This window comes from Bombina bombina, chromosome 4, assembly GCF_027579735.1.
Source record: "Bombina bombina isolate aBomBom1 chromosome 4, aBomBom1.pri, whole genome shotgun sequence".
Taxonomy (NCBI): Eukaryota; Metazoa; Chordata; class Amphibia; order Anura; family Bombinatoridae; genus Bombina; species Bombina bombina.
In genome coordinates, this window is record NC_069502.1 from 510,467,695 (window position 1) to 510,483,050 (window position 15,356).

The 15,356-nt window shown below is 37.8% G+C and overlaps 1 protein-coding gene across 4 annotated transcripts in view; it reads left to right on the plus strand.

Moving 5' to 3' along the window:
* The window catches only part of COL19A1 (collagen type XIX alpha 1 chain), a 1,696,717-nt gene that overhangs the window by 1,175,683 nt on the left and 505,678 nt on the right, over window positions 1-15,356 (plus strand). For all 4 annotated transcript variants that reach the window (XM_053710417.1, XM_053710419.1, XM_053710420.1 and 1 more), the window contains exon 19: window positions 13,099-13,161. In XM_053710417.1, coding sequence (XP_053566392.1) covers window positions 13,099-13,161 — 63 coding nt within the window. The remainder of the gene's footprint in view (window positions 1-13,098; window positions 13,162-15,356) is intronic.

Genomic DNA, 15,356 nt, shown 5'->3' on the forward strand with positions numbered 1-15,356 from the left:
CAGACAATGATAAATTGGCCCTTGGACCTCTTTAACATGTGAAACGTGCAAATGAACAATGGCTTTTTTAGGAGAATAGTATGGCAAACCAGTGGAAAATTACAGGCATATTAGGGTCATAGTTCATCTCAGTGAGCTTTGGTGTCTATTGCACACGTCACAGGGAAACGGTTACATAACAAAAGTTCCAATTCTTAATTTTTTGGAGGATTAAGAAGGTCCTAATGGCTAACTGTTCATATTTCCTTTGTTGCAGCATATCAGAAATTACATATGTTTTTCATATGCAACTATTAGATTTTGGGCACAATGACATTTTATATTTGCCTACCTGTTTCCTGTAATTCTCTCAGGAATTTTTCACTCAATTTTCATAACAAAAATAGAAAAATAAATAAACTGCCTGAAACCACAATTCCAAACCTGCTATAATTCAAGTTATTAATATAATTCTAACTACTGATAAACATTAGTGAAATTTCACAGAACATCTGTATGTCCTTCATTTAGTGTTAATAAAAGCCTTTATTAGCACTGGGAAAAAATTGTTCAGAGAATCAAAAATTCTGCAATACTAATTATCCATCTGTCTACAAAAAAGCCCACCACAATACTCACTCTAATTAACCCACTTTCTTCCACAAAGCTGCAATACAATGCCACCAATAATAATTTTCCTTATATATTTTGCAATTTCTCCGCACTGCATAATAATTCCTCTCTTGCTTAGCTTCTTAAATTTTAAAGACACCACTGACATCTCTTGACTTAATCAAGAACATAACACTTTTTTGATGCATCCACTATGTCTGTCCCACAAAAAGCAATTCTTCTTAGAGATCCCCTCCTTCTGTGAACTGAAAGTTATTTCCCAGGGGCCCATCAAGTTCTTTCTTTGTCCCCCTCTTTTGTTGGGTCTATTAACTTGCCTGAAGAGACAAATATGCCCCTACTGTGGAGCTCTTAGTAAACAAGCCAGTTAAACTAGTATAAATGTATTAAACACCTGACTTTTAGTTGTATGGTGAAATGTTGGCAATTAGCTAGTGCACAGTAATACATTCATTAAATATACTATGACACAAAGTGCACTTCCTTCTGCTTGCAGCTAATTGGAGAAGCATGAGAAACATAACAATCCCATAGTAAAACTGCATTATAATTAGCTACCCTACTAACTATCCATGATCATGGTGATTTGTTAGATTACAATAGAAAGCCATGTATGCTAAATCACATTGGATCAGTAGTACTGTAATAAATTAACCAGCACCAGATATGTATCTACAATCTGTATTATTCTTTACTTTTATCTATGACCCTATAAATACATATTACTCAGGTAGATATGTCGTATGAAATCTCGCAACATTACTGTTTGAGAAACATGAATAAATTGAGACCAAGTGTGAGGATCATGTTTGCTACATGTTTACAATGTTTTTGGTCTAGTAAAAATATTATTATTAAAATAGATCCATTGTTTTACAGTATTTACGTGCACTAATTGTTTGTTTCTAGTAGATCAGTGTATTGATTTTGAGTCCTAGGGGCATATTTATCGAGCTCTGTATGGAGCTTGATGCCCAGTGCTTCTGGCGAGCCTTCAGACCTGCCGGAAACAGAAGTTATGAAGCAGCGGTCTAAAGACCGCTGCTCCATAACCTGTCAGTCTGCTCTGAGGCGGCGGACAGAAATCAACCGATCTAATACGATCGGGTTGATTGACACCCCCTGCTAGCGGCCGATTGGCCGCGAATCTAAAGGGGGCGACATTGCACCAGCAGTTCACAAGAACTGCTGGTGCAATGATAAATGCCGACAGCGTATGCTGTCAGCATTTATCGATGTACAGCGGACATGATCCGCTATATAGGATCATGTCCGCTCGCACCATAATAAATAGGCCCCCCAGTCTCCTTCAGTGGAATTTGTAATTTTCATACAATTTATGGCTAGATAATGAGTGGAGCGCTATTTAGCGCTCCCACTCAAGTGTTAACCAATACCAAAAATGTGCCGTCTCCTAACCTTACATTTCTGCTTTTTAAAATAAAGATAGCAAGAGAACAAAGAAAAATTGGTAAAAGGCGTAAATTAGAAAGTTACTTAAAATTGTGTGTTCTATCTGAATCATGAAAGAAGAAAATTGGGTTTAGTATCCCTTTAAATACATATGTACACAAATCTATACATAAATGTAAATGCATACATACTGTACACATATTTAGACATGTCTATGCATGCATATATATGTTAAAGACCTTTGCAGCCCTTTTTTTACAACGGTGACCTTATTTTTCCTCCCCTATCCTTTACTTGAGCTCTCAAGTCATGTTAACCCAACAAGCATACAACTCCTAAAACGCATGCAATTTCCACCGCGCACAAAAAGCAGATAAAAACCCAATATCTCTTGTGCGCAACAGTTAGCGGGCCACTCGTAATCTAACCTTAAAGGTTTTCTTACAATGAGACAGAAAAAAAAAGGTATTTTTATAATGAATATTTGTCACATTGTATTGTTGTTATGAATTTGTGATGAAAAATATGGACTCTGTGATTATACAGTATGTCAGAAAAGCTTCTTTCTTGGATCAAAAGAGATACAGAAATAAGTGTATCATGATTTTGACACATACCAATTTTGCTTTATTCTTCACATTAGAAATATTGGACTGAGAACTGTTACCAAGTCCCAGTTAACTCTTTCATTACATTTATAGCTTAATCTACCATACTGCATCTCTATTTGATTGAGCAATTATCCAGAATCACAAACCAACCTATGAGGTGCACTTAAAGACTTGGTTGTTATAAAAAGTTAAACTTTATCAAAGAATTCTAAAAAACAATTAGAGTGTCAAATAGACAATACATGGTCAAATGGCCTTGTGAGCAGTTAGAACTCCACTCCAGGGACTGTATGCTGATGCGTTTCGGCTCCAACACCCGTAATCGTAGCTACTGAGTCTTTAAGTGCACCTCACAAGTTGTTGGTTTGCGGATCTTTGGAACGGAGGTATTGCACTCTAGTACATCGGATGTATCCTGCACCTAGCTGTCCCACCCACCTCACGGAACATCCTATCGCATTGAGGAGGAAGAAGCCAGAGACCGAGGAGGACTGATTTGTAAGTGAGCCGAGAGGGGAGGGGAGTTGACTATAGATCAGGCAACACTGGTTATGTAAATACCGGACTGATCACTGATCCTGGAAGATGGAGAGTCGTTATCACACCCTGTGAACAGGTCACTTAGTGAAAACTTAAAGGCAAGTGTCTCTCTCAGAACGGAACATTAATGGTGAGGTGAGTGGGGCTAGGAGACCTGTGAATTACCGGTTGAAAACCGGGTTTTCATGTATACTATCAAGCTTTGAGTGGTTTATGTGAATTTGGGGTCACTGACTTGCAGAGGACTACAGGTGCCGTCACTACGTCTTATCATTACAATTATCCAGAATGCTTTGTTTCACATTATCATTTGAGACTTTTCACGAACAGCTGTTGATATAGATACACTGAGTGAACAGTGAAACTTGGTTGCCACTAGCATACATGCTGACATATGCCATGGTCCCTTGGACTTCAGGGTGGTCTTTAACTGTATATTTCTTTTTTTCAAAAAGCTATCACTCAGCAGGCAGAGTGAAAGAGATTTGATTAGGACATCCTTGACACAAAACCTGTGGTAGAGTTGCTTCAAGTTGTTGGCATAACTGATCTAAATAGGGAACTAAGTGCCCAGAAGCTGTGTTATGCATTGTGCCAATTTCTTTATTGTGCCTATGCATTAATTTGCTTTCTTTCTGTGTATGAATTGTTGTAATATTGAATAAAATGAATTAGATTAGATTAGATTTGTTTTATTTTTGTTTATTTGATGGTTTAGTTAGTTAGATTTTTTTGTGACCTATGTCTTTTGAAAAGTTGTTACACTCCTACTTAAAATGAAAAGATTCCATAAAGATGCCTAAACTGTTATTAGGTTTCCATAGTCAAAGTCCCTACTCAGTATCATCACACACTGAGCTAGATAAGAAGTGGTGTATAAACTTCACTAGAAGTAAGCTTTTAACTTGGGATGGATAGTCTGCATATAAGTTGAAAGTAAAACATTTGCACGCAAGCGAAATCCAATATGCACTAACTTCAGGACTTTGGATACCTCAACCCCATTAATTGCATCTCCCCATAGATTTATATGGAGCGCTGTTAAGAAAAACAAACACACTTATCGCTCAAGCACTAACCCAACATTTATTAGACCAACAGCACTAAACACGAAGAGAGTTAGGAATAGTTGACATTCCAATGTTCTTCACATAGAAGAAAATATTTTTTGGATTTTTAAAAATGTATTTCTATATATCTAATGATTTTTTTTGTGTAAAATATATATCTATTCCTAAGTAGTGTGTCTCAAAAACCAGAGGACTAACTATTCCATTTTTGCTTTTACTCTTAGCTGTGTGCTTGCAAGAGAGTGCTACACTTTCACTGTGTGTTGTGTTGATTAATTTGTTTTCTAATTGTCCCTATTGGCCTTACACCCAGACTTGTCTGGGGTTAACTTCATAGTTCTCTGAAAACTGTGCAGCTGGCTGTGAGTGTTATTGCACCCAGGGCTGTGCATTTTGCATGGTCATAGGATATGTACCCAGTCCAGTTTGAGAGTACAGTCAATTTTCGTGTTATACAGGAGGGGAAAAATATCACTATGGTTTGCTAGTCAAGGGTTAAAAACTACTAGCCCAGATGGAAAAATTTACTAGTCCTCTCAATATTAGAGATAGAGAAAATTTCAGATTTCTAAGTCGCCCAGGACTAGTGGACCCCTGGAAGTTTCAAGCCCAGTATATATATATATATATATATATATATATATATATATATATATATATATATATATATATATATATATATATATATATACTTTATAGCCCTTTCCAGTCAAATACATTGCCATATATCATATCTCTTTTAACCCTTATAAACATTTTTAGTAAAATTTGTATGAAATATCTTTTAGAAGAAAGTGTAGAGTAGAGTTTAATAGTTTATTTAAATGTATTCATGTTGTGTTTAGGGAACATTTTTTTTTAACCCTTAAATAAGAATAATCTTAAAAAAAAGGTCACTTTAATTCATTAATGTTTACAAAGATGCTTATTTTTTAAAATACTTACCTTTGCGTTATGGTAAACATAAAGCTGATCCTGCGTCCACAGCTCCTGCTTTCTTTAGCATATGGATGACGAATCCAGCTTCCTCCAATCGTTGTGTGGCCCCACAAGGTGGATGCCAAAGGGGGCACACAATGATAAGAGGAAGACGGATTTGTCATTGTTCTGCTAAAGAAAGCAGGAGCTGGGGGTGGAGGATTGGCATTATGTTTACCATAACGCAAAGGTAAGTATTTTAAAAAATAAGTATCTTTGTAAACTTTAATGATTTAAAGTGCCCCTGTTTTTTAGATTATTATTTGATACTGGCCTTTAAATCATTAAAGTTTACATTCACTTTAAGATTCAGCAGATCTTAAAGTGAATGACTATGATTCAAGTCCACAGTAGTAGATCAGTGAGGTGGGAACTTGAATAGTAAATCATCTTCCGGCATCAGTTCTCTGTGCCATGGGTATGGAATTGAGCAAGACCTGTAAATCGTGTTTCTAAAATATTATTTATGGGGGTAAATAAGGCCAATTCATAGAAACATAGATTTTGATGGCAGATAAGAACCACAGGCAAAAGAATTCTGCCCATATATTCTACAAAGTGTAAACTGCCTCCAACTGCCTCACTTTCTCTGTTTCTATCAGAGATGTTCCATAGGCTTATTTCATGACTGCCCATCAAGAAAGAGGTGACATTCTCAGCAACAGTTATGAGCAAGGCATGTGACAGAGCCTTCCTTAATAGCTGAATTGAGTGCAATCAAGAAAATAAGACCATGCTCCTTAGCAATGTTCAGGGGTGTAATATATTATTTATAAAATCAATCAAAATTGTATGAGATGATTAATTGTAGGCATGTCATGATTTAAAATGAATGGTTAAGTCCAAACACCTATATTTTAAACACAACATCCAGCACTACCGAATTTTGTGGGACTATACAAAAATGATCAAGAGACAGTTGTGCAGGACAGTGTGTATAGAAAGGTGAGTTAGATTAAAACAGAGCATGTGTGGTTAGGGGTTTGTCTCTTTTATCTCACCAATATAGCCTTTTTCTTCTAAAATGGAAAGAGTCCACAGCTGCATTCATTACTTTTGGGAATTAAGAACCTGGCCACCAGGATAAGGCAAAGACACCCCAGCCAAGGCTTAAATACTCCTCCCATTTCCCTCATCCCCCCAGTCATTCTTTGCCTTTCATCCCAGGAGGTTGGCAGAGAAGTGTCAGAAGTTTGTTGTTTGTCTCTTCTGGAGGGTAGTACTCTTCGACATGGGATGGGAATTTTACGTAATCCTGTCAGTCTCTCAGTGAGGGCCTGGATTGAAGTTAGAGTCCGGAGATGCAGGAAGAGTCTTTCTGCGAAACCATCCCGACTCATTTTAACAGCTCCACAAGCAATCGGCGTTGTCAAACTTCGCTTCACTGTCTGCTTTCTTCTCTCAAGTCCATGGCGGATGCAATGCTACTATCTGTCACACTTGAAGGGCCATGTTCCTGTTTCCACGGCATAGATTCTGGTAAGATCATTTCATTTTACTTCTTCATGAATGTACTGTCATACAAATGTCTCCGGTGAGGTGCCTGCCTTGCGGGATTTACTAGACTATAGGGTCTCAGTGAGACTCCTTTAGTATCTTGGAATCAAGGATTAATATCTCCTGAGGGGGATTATTGAACAGGGTTTTTTTTTTTTAATCATGTTTGTTATGTGATTCAATCTGCTTATGTGTAGTGTTAACTGGGCTCATGACTTGGAACATAAAGGCCTTTGGAAGTGAACCAACCTTATGTTTGGGCACACTTTTTTGGACTGCACGGTTCACCTTGAGACTGGGCGTGATTACATTCTGGTCTTCCATTTCCGCATTCCTGACCAGCTGGTGACAGAGAAATTCTGGTCCGCAGGGGTCTGGTTCCTAGGAGGTCGTGAGTGCCCCAGCCATTGTGGGTGTCAGGTGCCGTTTAGTTTTTGTTTTTCTTATAGTCCATATTTGCCTATTCTCTATCTAGTTATGAAGGATTCTGATGCTGAGACTGTTCAAATTTCAGATTTAGAATCTTCGTCCTGTGAAGAATCCGATTTGGCCTCGTTGACACATCAATCAGTTATGTTCGGTATGCCGTATAAGAGCGCCTTGTTCCCCAGGCTCGGGGGAATCAAGGGTCCGCTGAGCCATCTGCCTCTGGGGGCCCTGTCCTCCAAGAGGCAAGTTCCCTACCACTCCCTCCGACTACACATGCGGATAACCCAGATTATGTTTATCCCTCCTTGCAGGACGGCTTGTTCCCCCCTGAGGTTGCAGCACGTTTTCTCTTCCACATATTTTTGGCGATTATTCATCTGCAGAGTCCAGACATTTATTTGTGATTTCACTCGTGCCCTATTGTCCCAGGTCTCCCGACCTTGGGAGGGCCTGTACAGTTCCCTGCAGGTGTAGCTGTCCCTGAGTGTTGTGCCTTTCGTTACAGAAGAGCGCACCTTCAGGTATTACTCAGACATGTTCTACTTCGAATGGCTCACCTCATTAGAACTGAGGGGATGAAGTAATCTCCTTATTGTCTGTTATTGAGATCCTTCCCAGTTTTGTTGGAAGATCAGGGTTGGCCTGTTTCTTCTTGGGTGTTAACCTATGGGTTGCCTTATATTTTCTATTATCCGATTAGGATGTCTTTTATTTTTGTCTATATTTTTCCTTTGGGAACGTCTGGTATCGATACTAACTGTTACTTCTGCGTAAGTTTGTTAAGGGACATGTTAGTCCTATGTTTGTCTGTTATTCCTTCCTCCCCTCTGAGGGAGGATTTATGAAACTTGACAGTTAGGACCCTGGCAGCAGGCTGGTCCTGTTGGGTTTTTCTGTCTCGTGGATGTTCAGACATGTGGCATTTTTTCTGTTTGGCTGGACCGGTCGAGGCGTTGAGTGCTCATATTATCATTTGTGTTCTTGCTTTTGTTCAGCTAAGCATTCTAGAGGACCTGTTGGTCCCTAAGGCAGAAAGGATTGTTTCAGTCCTTATTAGCCTGATAGGTAGCTTAGCTGCCTAGCTGTGGAAGGTTTGCAAACTGTAACCAGCTGCGGCTATTTGCACATTGACTGTGTAATATCAACCTGTTTCATGAGACCTTTTTGGTCTCTCCGTTTTCTCTGTGTGGGTTAGGTCTCCTTTTAGGGACCTGTTTTTCCCTCTGGGAGATGGTTGTTCCCTTTTAGGGACTCTGGGCGTGGTCTCCTTGGGCTCTGCTTAGGGTCCTTCCCCGGAGCTGGGGATGCTCCACATCCTTTTCTCTCTGTGATCCTCTGAGGGTATGGAGGTGATGTGGAGACCAGCCTTTGCTTGAGTGTTTTTGGCCTTGAGGTAACCCCTTGCTTGTGGTCCTGTGGCTGTTTGAGCATCTATGGGCTCAAGGTTGTTGTATGACTTAATGCCTTAGCTCCTTTGGAGCATTGGACTTCGGCAAGGGGTGGTCTCTTCCTTGGGTAGGGACTTGCGAGTTATTCTCATTCTCTGGGTTGATTTAGATATTGCATTGATATCTCCTTGTGGTCTGGTTTTTATATCAGACGGGGTGTTCAGTTCTTGGTTATTGTTTGTTTAAACAATTGGGGGCTGGGACCTATCTTCACCCTGGTGCTTCCGGTTGCTGTGGTTTCACCCAGCGTTTTCCCTTGTGGATCCCATTGTGGGTTGTTACTAGACGTTTAGGCTCTGGGGCTGGTTCGGGGTCCCGCAGTTCCAGGGAACTTGGGCTATGACCATTACTCTGACTAATTGACCTGGTCATAGTTGGTCACGTTTTCTGAGTGCCGATGCTCATTGGGCTTACGACTTTATGGTCGGTTTCTCTTGGTCAGCTTGCTGGAGTAACCTTCTGGATTCACTGCTATGCAGGCAAATGAGTTTGCAGTGTCACTGGTGCAACTATTGCACATTGGATGTGTGTTAGCAAGCTAATTTTTTAGGGGGATTCCTTCCAAGTTCGTTTTGTGTTGAAGATTTGATCTCTCCTTTAGCCTGTCGCTTCGTGTCTTGTGGGCAGGTGCTCTGCTTTTCTGGCCCCATTCCTTTTCTTAGGGTGGGGGCTTATTATCCTTCTTATGGAAGTGTGGTCCCTTTCTTAGGGCTTCTCCTTGATTCAGGAGGTTGGAACTGAGAGTTAACCTTCAGAGAGGGGTATTCTCTCTGGGTTGTTATGTTCCATCTGGAGTCTTGTTGGCTCCATGTCGAGACTATTTTGGGCCTTTGCTAGATTCCTTTGGGTCTACGGCCTTGTCGTCTGTTCCTAAGGAGTCGGGTTGGCACCCGTGCTCTGTTGGGATGGCTGTGGCCATTTTTACGCTGACTTTTGAGCTGGTGTTGGGGTTCTTCTGTTCCTCTGTTTTGGACCTGCCGATGCTTGGGCTGGCCCAGCTTGGGGTAGGTTCTGAGATGCGTTGTCATCTTCAGGATCTAGGTTATCATAGTGGTTAGCTCCCTGGGCTTGCAAGCAGAAGGTCCAGGGTTCCAATCCACTTTTGAGTTCTAATTGTAACCTCTCAATCTTGGGGGTGCAGTGGGCCTCGCTGAGGTTATGTGCTTCCCCTTTTGGGAGACCTATGTGTAGGTCTGGCGGCTTAGATTGCCTAGAGTGTGCTTTCTGTCTGGGAGGTTTTTTTTTTTACAATCTGTTCTCTTGTGGGCCACTTTTTACTTCTCAGCAAATATTCTTCTCTGTCATCCTGATGATGGCTGCATGTTCTTGACTTAGGGTTTTTCGTCTGGGTCTGTTATACGTTTTTTGTGTCAGAATACTTCAGTATTCTGCATCTGACGATGTGAGGACTCCATCTTCAGTTGTCTTTCGGTGCTTTGCACATGTTGAGAGAATGGTTTCTCTGTTCCAATGCCCTGTCCTAAACCTCTGGTTTCTGCTTGGTCTGGGCGTAGCCTCCCTTTGTTTGTCTGGACCCATTTAGGTCTCTGTAAGCTGGGCTCACTATTGGGGGTTTTTCTTCTATGAATTTTGTGGTGACCTTTCGGTTTCCCTTTGTTTCTTCCTTGCTCTATCCCTTTGGGAGTTTAGGCTGGTGTTCTCTTTGTTAGTGAGGGGTGAGTGGTGAGGGACTGACTGTTGGGCGACTGTGTCTCCTGGAGGATTGTTGGCTCAGCTGAGTCCGATTTTGCAGTCTCTAGCTAGGCTTCTGGACTATCTGTGGGTCAGTGTCCTTGGGGCTTTTCCTTTTCAAAGTCTTCTCGGCTTTGGATGAAGTGGGGTTTTTGTTGGATAGTGGTTCAGGCTTGGTGCCCTCAGAATGGGCCGCCTAATGTTCCCTCCCGTCTTGGCATTCAGTGTCCTCTGTGGCCTGGATATTGTTTTCCCAAAAGTAATGAATGCAGCTGTGGACTCTTTCCATTTAAGAAGAAAAACTTAAATTATACTTACCTGATAATTTTATTTTCTTCTGATGGAAAAAGTCCACAGCTCCCCACCCATATTTTTTATGTAGGGCATTGTTGTTTATTCTTCTGGCACCTTTCACCCTGATATTTCTACTACTGTTCCTTGTTCCTCGGCAGAATGACTAGGGGATGAGGGAAGTGGAATGAGTATTTAATCCTTTGGCTGGGGTGTCTTTGCCTCCTCCTGGTGGCCAGGTTCTTAATTCCCAAAAGTAATAAATGCAGCAGTGGACTCTTTCCATCAGGTACGAAAATGTAATTATTATTTTTTGGTCACTAACCTGGCTCTATCTCTTCTGAGAAATTTCCAGCATATATAATAGCATTCTGATAAATCTAGGTTTAAGAAGTTGAATGATTTTATCTATAAATAACTTGTGAGATATTCCTTCAATCTAGAAGAGATACATTTTATTGAATGGCTATACATTAACCAGTATGGTGAACTAATAACATTCTCTTCAATGTTTCTTTTTGACAACATATATCTGATTGTGACATATAAAAGCAATCATTTTATATGCTTTCTATACAGTAGACATGCAAATCGTATCAATTATTTTAACCTGATTTAATTCTTCTTTATTTTCTTTTTAACATTGATAGATCAACAATGTTTATTTATAGAAAATAACAAATGTGGTTCAATAAAATAAAGTTTGGGATGTTTTAGTTTTGCACAGCATGCATAATAAAGAGACACAGAACAGTGGAAGTAACTTGCTGATGGCATTTATACAGACTCTAGTAATATCTTGCTCACTGGGCTCACAAAGGTAGTATGCGGTCCCCACTGTTTCTCAGAAAACAATTCCTTTGAGTCGTCTGCTTTTATCTTTTGCACATTTTTCTTTAATAATGAACTAATGTATCCTTTGTCAGCTCACCCTTTGCAACTTTGGAAGTAAAAAGCAATAAAATATTTTCCTACGCTGGCTTGCTCTTCCCATGTAAGAGTTAGTATAGAGCAGGGCTACTAAAAAAACAACAAATCATGAAAAATGAATTTTCAATTTGCAAAAAGTTAGCAAACTACTGTGTAAACACATGAAAGGTTTAAAAATATATATTTAATGTGTTATCCTTTTTTATAGCTTGAATTCATGATCCATTGGGCTATATTTAGTAGGGTTAGATTTCTCTCCAATGTAGAAAGAATGGATGTCACGAGATTTATTGTTTAGACTTTGTAGAGTATTAAAACAGAATGAAGCATTTCTCTTTAGATAATGTTTTCCTATTAGTGAATTGAGTTACATTTTTAGCATAGATGGGGTTAATTACTTTCCTGTGACATAATTGCGCTGGGTTGAAACATAGAAAAGACACTTGCATTTTGTTTGTATAACTTATTTTACTGTAGGAGAGTGTGAAGGTTCTGCATTCCATGGAGTACACTCTGGCCTCTCTGGTAGGAGTGGCAAGACTACAATTTTAAATTACAGTAAAAGCAAGCAAAATCAAGAATATAAGTGCATTGCACAGTTTATACATTTTGCAAATGTTATGGGTAATTTTTGTTAAGGCCCCTTTAAATAAACATAAAAATAACAATACTATACATATGAAGCATTACAAATATTATTATTTTTTTTGCATTAAAGTTGAAGTTGCTTACATTGATATTCAAACGTTTAGAAAATGCTTGTTTCTGCACAGCTCATCCCAAGGGTCACATAGCTCACTGGCTGATAAGGACAACTTGTACTACTCTATTGGTGAAAATTAACACATCCTACAAACATAGAAAGAAACACCTGATTTTCAACAATTAATAAAAAAAAATATACACCTTAATTCATTCTTCTTTTAATCCAACAAAGAAAGAAATTACTTTATTGTCCCGTTAACCTGGGCATCAATGTATCTGCCATTGGTAATTTCATTTGCTTCTTCAAATGGTGTCTGCAAAAAAACTCTTATTTCCACATTAAATGAAATATTATATTGTGTATATAATAGAAATTCCCAGAGTTGAATTTATTTCTTTGTCTAACTACATTTTCTCTCCTATAAGACATTATAATAAACAGCAGGAAAACTACGTAAAAGACCTATTCAAGTTAGAATATCTATTTTCTGCAACAAATCAGATATGCTATATTTAATAATGCATTTTTCCATTACAAGAGTTAAAACTGTTCCATCTCACAGATCAGAAAAAAAGCAAACTTCTAAAAGATGGATATATTTTTTCTCTCTATCTCAGATACTTTGAGGTTTGCAGATATATAATTAAGGTTGAGAAAGGGAAAAAAAAATCTCAAGAATATGTTACAAAAGATAATAAGGTTTATTGTGTAAATAACCAACCACTCTGTACAGGCAAAACTTTTAAGATTTTTTTATTATCATTGAAATGTGATTGTTGTTTGGGGGGGGGGGGTGCTCTCTATAGTTTGCTATTTTTTTTATTATTATCTATTAAGTGTTAAAAATTAACATCAATTTAATAATTTGCTTTTTTTTACAGTCAGAATTGGGTCAACCTGGAATTCCTGATTTCATTGGACTAAAGGGGCAAAAAGGAGAAGCGGTACGAAATTTTGCTTGCTTACTGTTATTTCTTTAATTTATTTATTGATAGCATTGTTAGGCACTCTGTATTTAGTATATAACTATTAGTTGGCAATGTTTTAGCTATCAACTCATGGATTTTTATGTTTGGGTAGCCAGCAATTTAAGACTGACACTATGTCATCCTAAAAATAAAGTTAGAAATACAATCTCTGCGCACCTGCCAACTTGATTGGAACAACTTTTAGAGCTAAGGTGACAATGAGTGGAATATGACATTAATTGCCTACAGCAAAGTTAAAATAAAATTTCCTATCAATATACAGTTCTCTGCTAACATAGCAAAGCTCTCTACCCCATCTCCTGATAAAGTTGTCCTCTTGTCCCCCAGAGCATAATAATTACTACATCAAATAAAGTGTAATAGCAATAAAATATTTGGGAAATGAGACATACAGCTAAATAGATTAGAAAACATTTTAATGCTGTTAGAAGATTAAATGTTTATCGGAATTTCATTAAGATAAGGACTAAATTATTATTTATAATTTATCAATTCACATTGAAATTAACATTTATTCTACATGTCACTTTTTGGCATGTGTTACACAGTGCAATTATATGTGTGAAATTAAATCCATAATATGTGCTTCTCGGGTATTTTACATAAACTGTAGCTCTAAGAATAACTCATAATGAACACCCTACAGGTGGGTACGACAGGAGAAAAATCACCCCACTTCTTCGCAATGGGAAACACATTTATGGGCCAATACCTCAGTCCTCTATGCAACCCATTCTTTCAAGCAAATGGTCAATTTTTCCTCTGGTTAAAACCTGATTTATGTGAAAACCTAATTCATTAGACAAAAGGAGTAATAAGCATTGAATGGCTACTCTTTCCATTAATAATTAACCAAATACATCCATGAGAATCTCCTTTTTTTTTTAAAAAGGAAGTATATTGTGACCCTTCAGTCATTTTAACACACACACACACACATATATATATACTGTATATATATAAATATATATATACAGTGTATATATATATATATATATATATATATATATATATATGTATGTATGTATGTGTGTGTGTGTGTGTGTGTGTGTGTGTGTGTGTGTGTGTGTGTGTGTGTGTGTGTTGTTGAGCTTTAAACAACAGCATTGAGACAAATTGCAAATGCATTTGATACAGAGAAAATCAAGTCAAATGTATAATATAAGTAAATTGCTTTTCTTTCCCTTTAAGGAAACATGGATTTGGTGTAATTTCACATTTATATTACTTTCCTTCAATAGTAATCAATAAAATAATGTGTTTTGCTCAGAAAAGAAAAACTTCTGAAAAGAACAAACATAGCATAAAATTACTAGAGCATAACGCCTACAGTTTAACACTATTAAGCTTCATTACACATTGTTATTTTTTAAAAACATTTTCAAGATATGATTAATAAGAACTCCATCTGCTTTATCGCCCAAGCATCTTTCTGATTGCTAGAAAACTTTGCCACAGCATATAACACATTGCAATCCTCTTTTGTAATTTACTTAAAATATTGTCTAATATGCTACTTCATGTTTTGCTTGTATTTTAGCTACTAAAATGTAACAGTGTTGTCTGATTGACAAATGAACCCAAAGCTTTCTCAGACACTTATCAATGTATGATGAAATAATATGACTCTGACGACCCTAACTGTGGAGTAGAATGATCGCTTCGAACATACTGGCATATACTAGTATACTAAAGTATAGAAGAACTGCATGATTCCAGAATGAATTAAAGGGACAATAAACCCCAAATTTTTCTTTCATGATTCAGGTGTCAAATACAATTTTAAACAACAATCCAATTTACTTATGTTATCTAATTTGCTTCATTTTTAAGATATTCTTTTTTTGAAGAAATACACATAGGGGAGCCAATCACAGGAGGCATTATGTGCAGCTACCAATCAGCAGCTACTGAGACTATCTAAATACGCTTTTCGGCAAATAATATTAAGAGAATGAAGCAAATTATATAATAGCAGTAAATTAGAAAGTTGTTTAAAATTACATGCTCTTTCTAAATCATGACATAAAATTTTTTGGGTTTCATGTCCCTTTAAGTAGTTGAACTTAATCACCATGACCCACATTAAAGGAACGTTAAATGCTAAATAAATCATTGCTTGAATGATGGGTTCAGAGCAAAGATTAGTC